Source organism: Nerophis ophidion, linkage group LG02 (assembly GCF_033978795.1).
Source record: "Nerophis ophidion isolate RoL-2023_Sa linkage group LG02, RoL_Noph_v1.0, whole genome shotgun sequence".
In the NCBI taxonomy this organism is placed as follows: domain Eukaryota; kingdom Metazoa; phylum Chordata; class Actinopteri; order Syngnathiformes; family Syngnathidae; genus Nerophis; species Nerophis ophidion.
Genome location: NC_084612.1, coordinates 29,278,074 through 29,296,566, shown reverse-complemented (window position 1 = coordinate 29,296,566; position 18,493 = coordinate 29,278,074). Strand labels below are relative to the sequence as shown.

The 18,493-nt window shown below is 39.0% G+C and overlaps 1 protein-coding gene across 3 annotated transcripts in view; it reads right to left on the bottom strand.

The window, feature by feature from the left end:
- Positions 1 to 18,493, bottom strand: part of LOC133538922 (chromodomain Y-like protein 2) — an 87,387-nt gene that overhangs the window by 27,970 nt on the left and 40,924 nt on the right. For all 3 annotated transcript variants that reach the window (XM_061880861.1, XM_061880852.1, XM_061880843.1), the window contains exons 3-4: positions 12,482 to 12,699; positions 3,394 to 3,566 (exon numbers count right to left, since the gene is read on the bottom strand). In XM_061880861.1, the coding sequence (XP_061736845.1) occupies positions 3,394 to 3,566; positions 12,482 to 12,699 (391 nt within the window). The remainder of the gene's footprint in view (positions 1 to 3,393; positions 3,567 to 12,481; positions 12,700 to 18,493) is intronic.

Genomic DNA, 18,493 nt, shown 5'->3' with positions numbered 1-18,493 from the left:
AGAAAACAAAAAGCTAGGAGAAAACAAACTACAAGTAGCTAACAGGAACAGCTTACCGCAACAACGACAAGGACAAATAGTAGCACGACAGGTAGTAGCTGTAACGATGACATCGACACGACACTGCAGGTAGCAAAGACATGTGCGACATGTGGCAACGACAAATCAATAATCCAGCACTGACTGGAGGAACAGAGTAGGTAAAATAGAAGCGGGCTGATTGACCACAAGTGTGGCCAGTTGCCAATCACCCGCAGCTGAGGGAAGACAGCACACAGGGAGACAAACAGGAAGCTGAACCAAAATAAGAGTGCTGACAGGAACTAAGGACAGTAAATACTAAACACACACAGAGGAAAAACTAAAACACAAACAAACTGCCAGTGGCAAGCCTGACAGCTGCGGCGACTCCTCGACCCAACGTAAAACAAACAGGATTAAAACAAACAATTGGTAACCCCACTTAAAATGTTGCGAGAGACACTGCACCTTGATATAGTTCTGTTGAAATGATTGTCTTCTGTGCAAAATTAAAGTTAGTTACAGGGGAACTGCACTTTTTTTGGAATTTTTCCTTCATAATCATTATGAAACACATGACGATGGATGGATTTTTTTTTGTTATGCATTCTGAATATTAAATAAACATAAATAAAAGTCCACTCACAGCGTAGCAAATGGGAGCTTAACTATTCGGCCCATGAAATCCAATAAATAACCATTCAAAAAGCACCAGAAATACTCCATTTACATTCCAGGCCTTGAAAATTAACTAAGTATGAGTGATATTGTTATTATAAGCGCTAACGCAGACAAACTATTTAGAGCGGCGCCGTAATCACTTCCGAGTGTGCCTATGTTTACATCATAGTGTGGTCTGCCGCATTCTCGCTTCACTGCTCCTTGGAAGTTTATTGTAGATCATAAATCACGCATCTCACCTGGACATGAGACGTCTGAGGAGGTAATCGAACAAGTTGGTACACTTTGACAGACATATAGGGCATGGAACTGCCTAGGAACACATGGAACACACTTGTTCCCCTCCCCACTCTGTTTCTTCACGAGGATTAAGAGACATTCTTCACCTAAACGGGAATATATGAACATCCTAGCAGTCAACATCCTAATGACAGCAGATCTTATGCAGTAAGTGATAATTTATTATGTTGGTTGGCTCTCAAAGTCAGCACTGAGCAGAAATCAATGATGAAGAAAAAAAAAAAGCAAATGTGATGAGTTTTCAAAATGAATGCGCCAATACGTAAATATGAAATGTTATTATAAATGTGCTTGTGATTACATTACATACTGTGTATATACTTACATTGTGTTTATAAAACTCTAATGGAGGTGTTTGGATGTTTTCTTACAGGCTATATTGGCAGAATTGAACGGCTACCATTGGCCCCATTGTTAGCAGAATTTGATCACATGTATTTAATATTTAGAATTCATTAAAACAATAAATCCATCTGTCGCCATGTCTTTCATAATGATTGTAAACGGCATAATTAAAAAAAAAAGTGCAGTTCCCTTCTAACAGTGTTCGATTTATTGCAATACTGTCAGGCTTAAGTTTTAATTTTTGGTTTGTTGAAATTGTTCACCCATTGCACAGTTTTTATTTTTCTATCAATACACAGTGATTCCTTGAAGGCAGGCAGTACATTAACTCAACCCTCTTGAATAGTTTCTACCTCAGTTAGTATGATTTGTTGAGTTAGCACAGGATTAATATTTGGAAATGACAAATGAGGTATTTGATACATAAAAGCATTTTTATTTTGCTTTATTTAGTTTTTGTTCAATCTTAGATTGGCTGTGACTTAAAGTTGTAATTGCTTTGTAGATACACTGAGATTAAGTCTAAATTCATTGTGTTGTTCATGGTGTTTTTGAAACTGCATCAATATTTTCCTCCAACTTTTCAAATAAGTGTTTAGTCAAGAGGATTATTTGTGATATGTACATTTTCAGAATGTGCCTGTTTTATTTTGGGCCGGAGTAAAACAAAGAAAACAATCTAAAATTGTCATAGTTGTATTTTTAAGTTGTTATGCCATGATTTTACCCATCTGGCCCACATGAGAATCGATTTTTCTCCATGCGGCCACAGAGCTAAAATGAGTTTCACACCCCTGAGGCAAACACTACACAGATAAACACCAACTGCTTGTCCTCCCAGACCTCTTTTGCAAGCTCTTCAATAACATGTGTGGCTTTAGAATTTGATATAAGTTGTAACACCTTTTGACACAGTTGTGATTTAAAAACACACATTTTGTTGAAGAAGTGTTTTGCATCAACCCAGCTGTCCCCCGGTGGTACACCATTGTGGTAACAGTTTAAACAGTTACCGTTCAATCTTCAACTTTTTAAGGCGGCTGTTTAAAGGTGGAATTTTTAAAAAATGGTTCAAAAGAAAGCACTGTAACCGTGGTACCTTGTTTTTTTTTCACCAAAATGTAGCTCCTTTTTCAAATGCCTTCTCAGTTATCGAACAACAAAACACTGCGCTGAACAAACTAGTCCGTAACATTCCACGGAATCGAATGCTCTAACAAAGAATCCCACGTGCTCTGATTCTTCCTACTCCTTTTCGAACATGTTGAAAAGAGAAACTGGAAATTGTGATGTATCATGTTGTATGCTTGCATGTTCGAAATAAACTCAAACTCAAACTCAAACTCAAATGTGTTGGTGACTCAGTCTCTGTTTTTTTTTAATTGAATATGAATGCATAATAAGAAACCATGCAGTCAAAGACAGTTGCACATACAATATCTCTGATAAAGGAGGTGAGAAATACTACAGATCTCTCCTTCATCTACACTCCTTTCGTCTTCGCGAAACAAAAGTCTTTGATTAAAAAAGTAATGTTAAATGTTCATTTATACATTTCATTTGTCAGGTAAATGTATTTCTTATTGTTTACAGCATGTAACATTTAGTTGTGTCAAGCGATTGGAAAAACAGATTTATTATCCATAGTAAATAAAGCTAAATATTTATATTTTTTAATTTCACCTCAAAATAATTGAAGAAAGCTTTCAACTTGATGTATTTCCATCTAAATGAATAACATTACTGACTGACCATTGTCTTCAAACAAGAGGGCAAGGAAATACAGAGATAGTTTTATTTAATAATGTATTTAAAAAACCAACGCGGTAACTATGACTGTAATTAATTAACCACAATTAATAGGATAATTCAACCCCCTTTGTAAAACTATTATTATTCACTCTAAAATGTGTTTGTGTTAATATCTTTGGGTGTCAGGAACTGATTGATTGGATATTGGACTGACCTTTTGCAACAAATTCCAAACAAATATGACTATTTTCTGTTAAAAATGAGAACAAGTAGCAAAGAGCGCTGTCAACTGACCTTACGGCATCTGCAATGCGACTACTTTCTTTCCTGCGGTCAGTGGACAGACGGCCGATCAGGTAGGACGGCTCCAGCCCACTACAGAAGACCGTCCCCACAGAGCTGAGCAATAACAGTTTACTGTCATCGCATGCCGCATTTCCAAGAGCCCGACACACCTCCTTCATGATCTAGAAAACAATGAAAAGTGTATAATAACCATCATGTAATTCGTTTGAAAGATTCCTATAATCGGTATTGATGTAAACAGTCTGACACAGTGATTCTCAAACTGTAGTGCGCCAAAAAAAATCACTTGATTAAAGTGTTTTGTCTTTTTATATTGAAACAGCGTTACTTTTCAAACTGTGTGTAATGTTACAGTGGCCAGAAATATTAATTATACATGTTAAATAAAATCTCTGCCTTGCTTTTAACAAATACTGAGGCCTACTACGCTACTATGTTTTAATGTTGGTCATTATGGTGGTACTTGGAGAGCCATGTTTTTTCAAGTGAACTGAAGTGAATTATATTTATATAGCGCTTTTCTCTAGTGACTCAAAGCGCTTTACATAGGGAAACCCAATATCTAAGTTACATTTAAACCAGTGTGGGTGGCACTGGGAGCAGGTGGGTAAAGTGCCTTGCCCAAGGACACAACGGCAGTGACTAGGATGGCGGAAGCGGGAATCGAAACTGCAACCTTCAAGTTGCTGGCACGGCCACTCTACCAACCGAGCGTTACTTGGTGAAAAAAATGTGAGAACCACTGGTCTAACACATTGGATAATACAGTAGCGGTCATGTTGGTTATCTGTTTCCAGTTTTACCATAATTTGGTGTTCTCTGTGCAAAATCGCTCTCAAATATAACCAAATGTTACTTCCAATCTGTGTCACAGAAAAGTAAAATATGAATATGTTGTGAGATCCTGGGAAACACACATTTGCGTGAAAGACACAAGTATATGTCAATTTTGTATTCAGTGTAAGACCACTCTGGTGAGTCCTAGATGTGTCATTTGGTTCTAAAGACTACTGGGTTTAGGGTTGGAAAAAATCTTTGAAAAACAGAATAATCCTGTATTTACAAAAAAAAAAGTATGCATCTTGTATTGAGTGTATAAAGACTTTGTTCTGTGTTATTTTGAGAATCAAAAATTGTCAATACAATTAATGTATTAATTTGTATTAAATTCCATAGCAAATCTATTGGTGTAATGGTACATGCTTCTGCCTTTTGTTGTGGAGGGTTCCAGTTCGATCTCCGGTCAGAGTTGCGTTAGGACGGGTATCTAAGGAAAACACTAAGCTAAATGAAAATGCTTCTTATTAGGGAAAAATAAAAGTCTGTTTTTTTCAGTTAATTTTGTTATTTTGTGCAAAAAAAAAAAATCATCATTGAACAGTTTGTTTTCTCATGCCATCCCATGTAAAATATGAGTATTATTTAATTCAAGCTTGTTTCGAAAAGAATACATATTTTCCAACAAAAGGCAAAAAAATAATAATCACCGTGTCTGTAGCGGTCAAAGCAATCAGGTCAGTCAGTCCTTGACGTCACTTATTACATTTTTCGGATGGTTAACATTTCTAGCTTGATTTGGACTTCAGCAGAGCTAGTTACATGTAGTTAAATCTGCTTTAAAACTGACATTGACCTTATGATACTTCTTAATAATGACAATCAAAAAAAGTGGGAATAAACAACCATGATTTATCCCACAACACATCATATGGATTTTCACATGCATTGCCACATGTAAATGACCCGGAGGGACAGTTTAATCCAATCAACAACCATTTCCGTGTCCATCCAGCCATCCATTTTCTACCGCTTGTCCCTCTCTGGGTTCCGGGGGTGCACTCAGGCAGAAGGCGGTGTACACCCTGGACAAGTCGCCACCTCATCCCAGGGCCAACACAGATAGACAGACAACATTCACACACTAGGTCCAATTTAGTGTTGCCAATCAACCTATCCCCAGGTGCATGTCTTTGGAGTGTCAAATAAAAAAGAATACCTTTAAGAAGAACAGCACTGTGTTGTTGCTCATCAACCACAATTCCTAAATGGGACATGAACATACGTTTTTTTCGCTTTTTGTGCATTCTAAAGAGTGAAAAATGCTTGTAACAGGTGACTAACAACGCAGGTAATAGTGCCATCCATCCATCCATCTTCTTCCGCTTATCCGAGGTTGGGTCGCGGGGGCAGCAGCCTAAGCAGGGAAGCCCAGACTTCCCTCTCCCCAGCCACTTCGTCCAGCTCTTCCCGGGGGATCCCAAGGCGTTGGCCAGCTGGGAGACATAGTCTTCCCAACGTGTCCTGGGTCTTCCCCGTGGCCTCCTACCGGTTGGACGTGCCCTAAACACCTCCCTAAGGAGTCGTTCGGGTGACATCCTGACCAGATGCCCGAACCACCTCATCTGGCTCCTCTCGATGTGGAGGAGCAGCGGCTTTACTTTGAGTTCCTCCCAGATGACAGAGCTTCTCACCCTATCTCTAAGGGAGAGCCCCGCCACCCGGCGAAGGAAACTCATTTCGGCCGCTTGTACCCGTGATGTTGTCCTTTCGGTCATGACTCAAAACTCATGACCATAGGTGAGGATGGGAACATAGATGGATCGGTAAATTGAGAGCTTTGCCTTCCGGCTCAGCTCCTTCTTCACCACAACGGATCGATACAGCGTCCGCATTACTGAAGACACCGCACTGATCCGCCTGTCGATCTCGCGATCCACTTGTGCCTCACTCATGAACAAGACTCCACAGGTAATAGTGGTTACGAACTATTCTGACTAAATTACTTATCCTAACCGTTCAAAAACCTCTAACATCCTTTTATATACATGCTGTAAGTATGTACGTAATGTAGTAATATGCACATGTTCTGATAACATGAAATATTTTAATAGTTACATTTTTTTTACTACCTGGGCGCATTGATTTCACAGAGCGCATTGCAACATAGAACATAAAACAGTGCCTTTCAATGCTTGCTCCCACTGGGATGCTGACTGATGGGATGGTTGTGTCTTTCAGCACTTGTGGTTTCCTTGCACTGGTAAATTTAGAATAATCTTCACTCCTAAGATTAAAAAAAAATATTCCAAGCGATTTTGCAATGGTTTTATACTGCATTCCGTTTGTTGAGAGCCATAGAGTAGCAAGTTGGTAGCGTGTGAATTTCCAAAGTGTAAGTTTGAGTTTGAGTGTGACAAACTTCCCGATTTGGTGCCAATAAAGTCCCTATAGTTTGGTTATGGTTAATATGCACGTCACGTCATGCAAATCGAGCGTTTTTTGAAATCCTGTTTGTAGAGTGCTTTACATGCGGAATAAATTCATCCTAATACCTGCATTGTGAGTCGCCTCATACAAGCAGTTTTCACTATTTAGAACACACATGAAAGGGAAAGACATTTGTCATTGTCATTATTACCTTCCACGTAGTGGTGGTTTGTTTGTGTTTCTTCCTCTAACTGTTCTGCAGCTGCAGGTCACACTCATTAACTTCCTCTGCTGCCAATCAACCAGTTCTTGTTCCCAGCTGCTCCTCATTTCACCTGTTAATCAGCCAGCCAATCCCGGTCCACCATTCATCCTCCCATCCTGCTTTAAACCACCTGCTCACCACTGGATCAGGTTGATTCTTTTTCTGCCATGCTGTGTTGTGGCCTTCATAGACTAATTGATTTTGCTATTGTCAGATCTACTTAGTTTTTTTTTTTTTTTTACCAGTTTTTGTTAATCTCTTTGCTTAACTTGTGCCACCAGTTTTTTTTGTCTATTTTTTTTTAACCTGTCATCTGTCCGTGTTTTGGAAGTATTTTGTAAAATATGCAGCCTAGTCTTGGGAAAGGTTAGACAGAGGCCTCTATACACTACACACATAGGATTTGCTTGTGTATAGAGACACCAAGCTTTGTGGTGGCTGTCATCCTTGTAGGCTTCGGCTAGAGTAGATAGGTAGGTTTTTGGTTTATGCTAAATAAGTAGCTTTAGTTAGTAAGCTTACCTTTCTTTGTCAGAGGTATCAATTGGTACGTTTTGTTCATTCCATTGATAGCACCTGTATTTGCAAGCTAGGCTCGAATTGTCTTGTTGTAACCCCCCCATGGTTACTTTTCATTAACACTACTGTAGTTTTGTTTTCAATTATTGGCTTTGTTGTCTTTAACATACGCCTCATTTGGTTTACGCACTTTTATGTTGCCTTCTCTTATGATCCATAGACCCAGAGCCATCTGGGAACATAACAGTAATACTTGTGGATGATGGACAAAATTCCAAAATAAGTGCAGTTTTCCTTTAATTGGTGATATTGCACATGAAAAGAAACCTATTTTAAGGTTGAAATGAGAGTATATCTTCAAAAGTAAGGTTATCAGCCCAGTCTTTTGTAAGTTTAATCCTAAAAACTGAAAGCTCTAGATGATTCTCAGGTTTTAGTGAGGAATTCAAAGACTATATTCTCACATATGGAAAGCTTTGATACAGGGTGCAGTGATGATTACCTACGACTCAATATCATGGCAAATTGCTATTATTAAACAACCTATATTTCAACCTTTGGATTTTACATCAAAAACAATCAAACCTTTAAAGGCCTACTGAAGCCCACTACTATCGACCACGCAGTCTGATAGTTTATATATCAATGATGAAATATTAACATTGCAACACATACCAATCTGGCCGGTTTAGTTTACTAAATTGCAATTTTAAATTTCCCACGGAGTTTCTTGTTGAAAACGTCGCGGAATGATGACGCGTGCGCGTGACGTAACGGACTGTCAGGAAATAATAGCGCAGCACTATTTGCGGCTAAAAGTCTGCTCTTTTCATCGCGCAATTAAACAGTATTCCGGACATCTGTCTTGCTGAATCTTTTGCAATTTTTTCAATTAATAATGGAGAAGTCAAAGTAGAAAGATGGAGTTGGGAAGGTTTAGGCTTTTGCCACACAAAAACACGGTGATTCATCCATCCATCCATCTTCTTCCGCTTATCCGAGGTTGGGTTGCGGGGGCAGCAGCCTAAGAAGGGAAGCCCAGACTTCCCTTTCCCCAGCCACTTCGTCTATATTTTCCCGGGGGATCCCGAGGCATTCCCAGGCCAGCCGGGAGACATAGTCTTCCCAACGTGTCCTGGGTCTTCCCCGTGGCCTCCTACCGGTTGGACGTACCCTAAACACCTCTCTAGGGAGGCGTTCGGGTGGCATCCTGACCATATGCCCGAGCCACCTCATCTGGCTCCTCTCGATGTGGAGGAGCAGCGGCTTTACTTTGAGTTCCTCCCGGATGACACGGTGATTCCTTGTTTAAAATTACCAGAGGTGAAGCTTTACTATGGATCAGAGCGGTCAAGCAAACATGGATCTCAACCATTTGTCAACCGGCAGGTTTCGGTGGGAAAATTGTGTTAAAAAGTCGCCTCTTACTGGAGATCTGTGGAGTTTGCGCCGTCCTTGTATCTGCCGTCGACTTCCCTCAGACACTGGCCTCAAGACACCCGTGGACACACCCCTCCAACAATCAGTTACTATTTAATCTCACTAAAACACTAGCAACACAATAGAAAGATAAAGGATTTCCCAGAATTATCCTAGTAAATGTGTCTAAAAACATTTGAATCTGTACCAATGCAATCGCCTTTTTATTTTTATTAACTTGATTTTTTTTGTAGTCTTGCTATCAATATCATCATTCACAAACAAACCTTTCATCCTCGCTCAAATTAATGGGGAAATTGTCGTTTCCTCAGTCCGAATAGCTCTTGCTGCTAGAGGCTCACATTAAAAACAATGTGAGGACGTGAAGCGCCCTCACCCTTGTGACGTCATCGTCTGCGACTTCCGGTAAAGACAAGGCTTTTATATCAGCACCAAAAGTTCCGAACTTTATCGTCGATGTTCTCTACTAAATTCTTTCAGCAAAAAGATGGCAATATCGCAAAATGATCAAGTATGACACATAGAATGGACCTGCTATCCCCGTTTGAATAGGAAAATCTCTTTTCAGTAGGCCTTTATTAGTTTCAGGTCAAAGCTTTAAAGTAGAACTGCACTTCATTTTGGAATTTTGCTAATAACTCACAATCTTTATGAAAGACAAGAACACACGTATTTTGTAATACATTCTAGCTAGTACAATAAATAACCATCTAAAAGGCGCCAGTAATACTCCTTTACATTTTGCGGCCACATATTAGCCATGTATTACCGATATAAGAGCTAACATTAAGGACTGGATATTGTAATGTATCATGTTGTATGCATGTTCGAAATAAACTCCAACTCAACCTACATTTAGCGGCGCATTGATCAAAAAGAGGCAACGTCCTACGGCTGCTGTATTGACATAATCAGTAACCTGCTTTCTTGCCTCGGAGCTTGTTAATTTTAATTCTAGATTATACTGTAAATCATGACTCTCACCTGGGTAGTTAAATGATATGGACATAAACTGAGAAGTAGATGCACTTGAAGTCAATTTAGACCTGGAATGGTGAAAAAGACCTAAAACGCTTTGTTCCACCCTGCTTTTTTCTTTGCGGTGATTGAGTCATTAATCATCTAAACGGGAATATATCAAAATCTTACAGTTGGCATCCTACGAACAGCAGACATTTTACAGTAAGGTTGTTTTATTAGGTTTGTTGTCTCTCATGCAGTGAGTAGTTATCAGTTATATTGTTGAAAGAAAAAGCAAACGTTGTGATTTGTTTGTAAAATTAATTATGCCGCCGTAATTTATTATGAAAGTGCCTGTTAACTTCTTTACAAATGTTAATTGAGGTGTTTGGATGTTTTTTTTAAGGCGGAATAGAGCAACTTCAATTGGTTCCATTGTAAGCAGACTTTTGTTCACAATTTAGTTAGAATGCAAAAATAAAAAAAGACATACACTATTGGGCCAAACGTATTTGGCCACCCATCCAAATGATCAGAATCAAGGGTCCTAATCACTCGGCCCGGCCACAGGTGTATACAATCCATCACTTACACAATCAAGCACTTAGGCATTGAGGCTGTTTCTAAAAAACATTGTGAAAGAATGAGTGATTTCCAGGGTGGAACTGTCTTAGGATGCCACCTGTGCAACAAATCCAGTCGTGTAATTTCCTTGCTCCTATATATTCCAAAGTCAACTGTCGGCTTTATTATAAGAAAATAGAAGAGTTTGGAAACAACAGCAACTCAGCCAAGAAGTGGTAGGCCACATATACTGACAGAGAGGGGTTAGTGGATGCTGAAGTGTGTAGTGAAAAGAGGTCGCCGACGTTCTGCACATTCAGTTGCTACAGCGCTCCAAACTTCATGTAACCTTCCAATTAGCCCACGTACAGTATGCAGAGAGCTCCATGGAATGGGTTTCAATGGCCGATCAACTGCACCTGAGCCATACATCACCAATTCCAATGCAAAGCGTCGAGTGCAGTGGTGAAAAGCACGTCGCCTCTGGAGCCGTGGCGACGCGTTCTCTGGAGTGATCACGCTTGTCCATCTAGCAATCGGATGGACGAGTCTGCATTTGGAGGTTGCCAGGAGAACGGTACATTTCAGACTGCATTGTGCCGAGTGTGAAATTTGGAGGAGGAGGAATTATGGTGTGGGGTTCTTTTTCAGTAGTTGGGCTTGCCCCTTAGGTCCAGTGAAAAGAACTTTGAATGCTCCAGGATACAAAAACCTTTTGGACAATTCCATGTTCCCAACCTTGTCGGAACAGTTTGGAGCAGGCCCATAACTGTGCAACAGTACACAAAGCAAGGTACATGGATGACAAAGTCTGGTGTGGATGAACTTGACTGGCCTGCAAAGAGTCCTGACCTGAACCCAATAGAACACCTTTGGGATAAATTAGAAAGAAGACTGAGAGCCAGGCATTTTCAACCAACATCAGTTTGTGACCTCACAAATAAACTCTAAGAAAAATGACCGAAAATTCCTATAAACACACTGCGCAACCTTGTGGACAGCCTTCCCAGAAGAGTTGAAACTGTAATAGCTGCAAAAGGTGGACCGACATCATATTGAACCCTATGGGTTAGGAATGGGATGGCACTCCAAATTCATATGTGAGTCAAGGCAGGTTGCCAAATACTTTTTTTTTGCAATAGCCTTGCATGTGGATTCAACTGATATATTAAATTCTCAGTTTTGCTGAATCATAAAGTGAAGAATAAATGTGAATCAGATAACGTTCCCTCAAATGTACCATTTTGATCTCCTGTTTCAGTGCCTGTGTTGTATTGAGTGGAAAAAGGCTCCTGAGAATAGTGTCATAGCAGAGGAACTTGTGGATATAGCTCAACTAAACTGCACCTCTGCTGGTTCCAGCTAAGAAGTACAATCAATTTAGTCTCAGATGCTACAAATGTATTTTTTTCCAAATTAATAATGAATAAAATAACCATATATTTAATAATTATGCACCTCTCTGGTTGGAAAATGATCTACCAAGCACGATATGGTAGAGTCCGCTAATGTAATTTAAATGCTACAACAAACGACATATAAACATCCATTAATGAAATGAATGAAACATGACATTTGACGTTTTCTGCAGTTTACCATTACAGATGACTGCCAACATCATATATTTAAAATCTACTTTAGAGATAACCACAACCAGTGCATTATGCCATGACATGGACATTTAATCGGTGGAATTAGCCGCAACAATGTACAGAGTATCAGATGTATTCCAACTGTACATGACGAAGCTCAAAGGTAATCTGTCCATGTGTTGGGTCGTAAGTTCTCTTCCGGTCCTCTAGGAACAAGCTGCCTAATTCCCCACACTGCAGCAGTTGCTGCAAAACCCAACAGATGGTATGATGCTGGATCACATGTGCCCTACCTCACTGGAGAACTCATACTTGGCAGGAAGCAGTCTGGAGCAAGCATTGCATTAGAGGGGGAAGAAAATGCTAAATGTGCTGTACTTGCAGCCATTCCAAAGCTATTCTTGTATTAGAACCACAATTTTCACAAAAAGTAATTATTTCGCATTTACTGCAGTTCAACAACATGTAATTGGAGAAGCACAATATAAAACAATAACAGCAACCTTTATTGTGTGTTAGTAATTCCCACCTCTGGCGTCAGAGCGTTGTTGTCCGTCGTCTGGCTGGAAAGAAGGATGTGCGTAAAACCATCCTCCTTTCGGACTACGATGTCCCGGAATCGACAGTTGCTCTCGTTCTGTCGCACGTTGTACCTGAGCCGCTTGTCAAACACGTAACACTTCTCCTCTGCCATCTTGCGCTTTGCTGAGCTGTGCAGTTGCATCTTACCGTCGGCCAAAGGGGAGTCTGACACACAAACGGGATGAGAAAAAGGGTTAAGTCAGTCGAAAAGATTATTAATTTCAATGTAAAGCAATGTGATTCAGTTATTGACACACCGCAAACCATCCTTATGAGATCGCTTAAAATCCCCTTAAGTGCCTCCTAATAGGCTGGTACTTCAACTTAAGAGTGTTTTGAGATAAAACTTTTTCGCGGCTAATTGCAAGCAGAAATTGGAGTTACAAACATCCTTGCCATTAGTTTGTGTAGCAAAACTCAGTGAACCCCAGAAGATCCGACCAAAACATCCTACTCGCTGGCATTGGCTTATTGTTAGAGATCGACATGACTTTGTTTTCCAAGCATGGGAAAGAAGAAAGTCAATGTGAAGGAAAGTGCTGAGAATAAAGAAATTGATTACATTCCTTGAATAAAAAAAAAATAAAAATAAAAAATATGAATGGGACAGCCAAGAATGTTAAAATATCTAAATGGCAGACAATCTATAAAAATATAGGGAAGCTGCTAAAAGGAGATACAGTGAAAGTCCACTCGCCAAGGTAAATTCTGTACAATATTTTTACATGACTTCATAAAACTAATGTAGTTGTCATAATACATTGTATTGCATTGTTTTGATACAATATTTCTCAACTGAAAGTTATTTTTTTCTTTTCAAAAGGATTGTTACATGTTAAAATTGTGCTGTTTTTTTTGGTGGGGAGCAAGCATCAACTCCAGCACCCCCTGCGACCCTGAATGGGACAAGCGGTAAGGTAGAAATGGATGGATGGATGGACGTTGAGAAATGTTTAGGGTTCCGTTCTCTGTCACAGAACCAATTAAACCCATAAGTTTAAGCACTACTGTATGTACTATTTTAATGATGTATTAACAGGAAATACTGTAAGTGTCTCCAGAGCTTGTTTATGAGCACTAAACATCCTTTCATTAATTTTTTCTCCACTTTTGAGAGAAGAGGCACTCACACAATGGTTTTCAAAGTTCCGTATTTCCTTCCTCAAGGACATGATACCACGTCTGTCTCGCCCCTCGCACGATCAGCCCGCTTAATACTTTGCGGTGGACAGCTTTGCAAAAAAAAAAAGCAGGCTTCACTACACTACCACTTACACATAAGGCAGAACATTGATTTAAAAGTTTTACACAAATATTGTAGATAATAGTCTTGCCTGAAACTTTTAATTATTAGAGACCCAATTTAACGTTTCATTAACTGTTGAGTGATTTCTATCACTGCTAAACTGATTACTCGAAATGCTTTCTTAGTTCGCCTCTAGCAAACAAACTAAGTGGTGCATGCATATGTGAAAAATACTGGAAATTGGATGTTTCTGCACCATTTGAAGGTAAAAAGGTGGACATGCCTTCATTTCTTACATTCTCACTAAAATGTAACACTCCCCAAGTCTCTTGTAGCCAAAATTCATTCCCCAAAAAAACTGCTGCCTGTCTGGTGTTTAATCCCTCTAAATCAGGGGTGCCCACACTTTTTCTGCAGGCGAGCTACTTTTCAATTGACCAACTCGAGGGGATCTACCTCATTTATATATATCATTTATATTTATTTATTTATGAAAGAGACATTTTTGTAAACAAGTTAAATGTGTTTAATGATAATACAAGCATGTGTAACACATATAGATGTCTTTCTTTCACGAAGACAAGACTATAAGTTGGTGTGTTACCTGATTCTGATGACTTGCATTGATTGTAATCAGACAGTAATGATGATAACGCCCACATTTTCAAATGGAGGAGAAAAAAAGTTGTCCTTTCTGTACAATACCACATGAAAGTGTTTGGTTTTTGGCATCTAATTCATCCAGCTTCCATACACTTTACAAGAAAAACATTGGCGGCAAATTCCGTAGCTTGCTTGATTGACATTCACGGCACCCGAGGGTCTTGTGAGATGATGCTGGCTGCTGCCAGTTCATTATTATGAAAAAATGACAGAGAGGAAGGCGAGAAACACTTTTTATTTCAACAGACTTTCGCGCCGTCCCTTCCGTCAAAACTCTAAAGGCCGACTGCACATTTCCTATCTTCACAATAAAAGCCCTGCTTCATGCTGCCTGCGCTAACAAAATAAGAGTCTCGGAAAGCTGGCGTGCACATCACTTGTGCACGCCAGCTTTCTGAGGGATCGCTTGTGCACGCCAGTTTTTCGAGACTCTGTATTTAGTTAGCGCAGGCAGCATGAAGCAGGGCTTTTATTGTGAAGATAGGAAAAGTGCAGTCGGCCTTTAGAGTTTTGACGGAAGGTACGGCGCGAGAGTCTGTTGAAATAAAAAGTTTTTCTCGCCTCCCTCTCGGTAGTATTTTAATAATAATGATCTTGCAGCAGCCAGCGTCATCTCACAAGACCCTCCGGTACCGTGAATGTCATTTAAGTGACGTCTTGGTGAAGATTGATGATCACTAATTTTTAGGTCTATTTTTCTTAAAAGCCTGGCTCGAGATCAACTGACACACCCCCTGCGGTCGACTGGTAGCTCGCGATCGACGTAATGGGCACCCCTGCTCTAAATGTTCCTGTGTCTTCTCGCTTCACATTCAAAACACTGTTATCTGCCTGCTTGGCAGGACATCAGATCAAATCAAATCAAACTTTATTTATATAGCACTTTTCATAGACAGGCAAGTGGCAAACACTGATGTACAGTAGAAAAGAGAGAAGACAACACGCACACACACACACACACACACACACACAGCACAATTGACACTAAAAAAGCAAAAACAAAACATGGCCTGGCGCTGTGGATTTGAGGAAAAACGCCACCTTTGAGCCATCCACACTGGAGAATAAAATTAACGGCATCTAAAAATAGTATATAACAAATGATAAAATATATGTACAAATAACATTTAAATCAGGGGTGACCACACTTCTTCTGGAGGCAAGATACTTTCCAATCCACCAAGTCGAGGGGATCTACCTCATTCATATACATCAGGGGTGTCCTAACTTTTTCCACACAGAGCCGCACACGGAAAAATTTAAATGCGGGAGCAATTTTTCTATTTTTCATTTTCAAACCATAGCAAAATATATGGATTTTTTTTTTTTTTAATCCTTAGGGCTCCTGGGGAGCATAGAGGGTCTCAGTCCCTAAAATGTTAAAAATACGTCAAATTATTATTATTATTTTTTAATCAACTTGAGGTTGATATAAAGTAAAACAAATAAGGTTTTATGCCTTTTCTGTCAAAGACAACTTAGTTTTTTTTAGAGTAAAACTGAAATATGCAGTATTTAGATAGATGGTACTTTATTGATTCCTTCAGGAGAATTCCTTTATTTAGCAATTAAAGCCCTCAAAGATCAATAATGTGGGACACCATTGATTTTAATTATCTAATAGTTTTGAGTAATCACAGTGAAAAGTTAAATAAAATCCTACCAAATATATTTGAGATCCGAAAGGTTCCCCACTCATAAAGTGATACATTTTATTAGTGTTTTTTTTTAACTTTTAACACTTAAATTTCAAGATCAACTTCCGATATATCTGTCGATTTTGTTTGTTTTATGCTCTTTTGTCAAAACTTTGATGTTTTTATTTGGCAACCACACAACATATGCAATATTTTTTCCACATAAAACATTTTAAAGTGATAATTTTTAGGTAATAACTCATTACAACAGATTTTTTTTCCTTTTTTTTTGAGCAATGGAAAAAATAGAAAATAAAGACAAAAGGAAAAAAACTGCCTGCATGGCAGCTTTGTGTCAACATTACCACTTTTTCTCATTAGATTTTACCTCATTCTACTTTTTTAAATGTTTTTTTGAAATTTTGCAATAGTATCAATTTTGTTTTTTTGCAGAATGTGTGGTGGGCCGGTAAACGATTAGCTGTGGGCCGCAAATGGCCCCCGGGCCACACTTTGGACACCCCTGATATATATCATTTATTTGTTTTTAGTTATGAAACACACATTTTTGTTAACATATTAAAGGTTTTTAATGATAATGCAATAATGTTTAACACATATAAAGTCCTTTCTTTCATGAAGACAAGAATATAAGTTGGAGAATTACCTGATTCGGATGACTTGCATTGATTGGAATCCGACAGAAGTGCGGATAACGTCGGCATTTTCAAATGGAGGAGAACAAAAGTCCTCCTTTCTGTCCAATACCACATGAAAGTGGTTGGTTTTTGGCATCTTATTTGTCCAGCTTCCATACTCGTTTTTATACACTTTACGAGAAATCCATTAGCTCTGTAGCTTACTAGCTTTTGCACGCCAGCTTTCTGAGACTCTTATCTTGTTAGCGCAGGCAAGAGGAAGCAGCGCTTTTATTGTGAAGACAGGAACTGTGCAGTCGGTCTTTAGAGTTTTGACAGCAGTTACGGCATGAATGTGTTGAAATAAAAAGTGATTCTCGCCTTCCTGTCCATCACTTTTTCTTAATAATGAGCTCGCAGCAGCCAGTGTCATCTCACAAGACCCTCAGGTGTCATGAATGTCAATCAAGTGACGAAAGTGACGTCTTGGTGAAGATTGATGATCGCTAATTTTTAGGTCTATTTTTTTTAAATGCCTGGCTGGCGATCGACTAACACATCCTTCGCGATCGACCGGTAGCTCGCGATCAACGTAATGGGCACCCCTGATTTAAATAATAAAAATATTACAATAATAAGTGAATTAAAACATAACATTGAGAAAATAAAAGTAGTTGTATTAATAAAAAGATAGAACAATAAAATAATGAAAGACATAAGGGTTTAACATGATCAGTAAAAAGCCTGATTAAAATGTGTGTATTTAGCCTTTTTTTTTTTTTTTTTTATAAAAATTGTACGCTCTCTGCAGTCATAAGACTCTTGCAAGCTGTTCCATAGGTGGGGTGCCATAGTGGCTTAAAACCACCTAACCGTGGGTCTTTGCTCTAGCATTCGGTAAAGCTAAAAGGCCAATGCCAGAGGGTTATTTCGGTAAAAGCAGGTTCACATTGCGACATTGTTTTTGTAAGAGCTGCGCAGTAACACATCGGCATGCTTCGGTATTAACCGTAAAAGCTAACTACGGAAAGAGATAAACCAGCTTCTACATCATCCCAAAATGTGGTTGAGTTTGTAGTGCAGTTTATAGTGCCGTTCCCCTTTAACAAGTATGAGTAAAATGCAAAATTGGAAGATTTCGTCTTCCTATAACTGTAAATAATCTAGCTAAACTTGAAAAGGGGTTTTACACGACAAAGTCATTTTCACATGCTTTTGACTGAGACTTCATAATCTCATCAAATCATACTGGGTTCACTAATAGTGTTTTGGCCATGCACTTAAGGAGTACAGCAACAAAGACTTTGGAAATTATAAATTCTCCTTCTGTTAATCACCTGTGCAGGAAAATATTAAAAAAAAAATCTAAATAATTAATGAATAATAAAATGTATTATTTGAAATGTTTATAATAATATGAATTAGTTTGGATGATTACTTTATAATTTGACTTGAGTCATGCCATAAAGTAACACTACTCTTACATTAGTAACGTTTTTGGCAACACCTACTCACTTGTGGCTGCAACTAACAACAATTTTGATAAGCGACTAGTCATCAGGCCCTACGATGAGGTGGCGACTTGTCCAGGGTGTACACCGCCTTCCGCCCGAATGTAGCTGAGATAGGCGCCAGCGCCCCCCGCGACCCCAAAAGGGAATAAGCGGTAGAAAATGGATGGATGGATGGACTAGTCATCAACTAACTTAACAATTAGTCAACTAATGAAATGCACACCTAATCAGTGGATCTAGCATAGCTATCAGCTTTCAAAT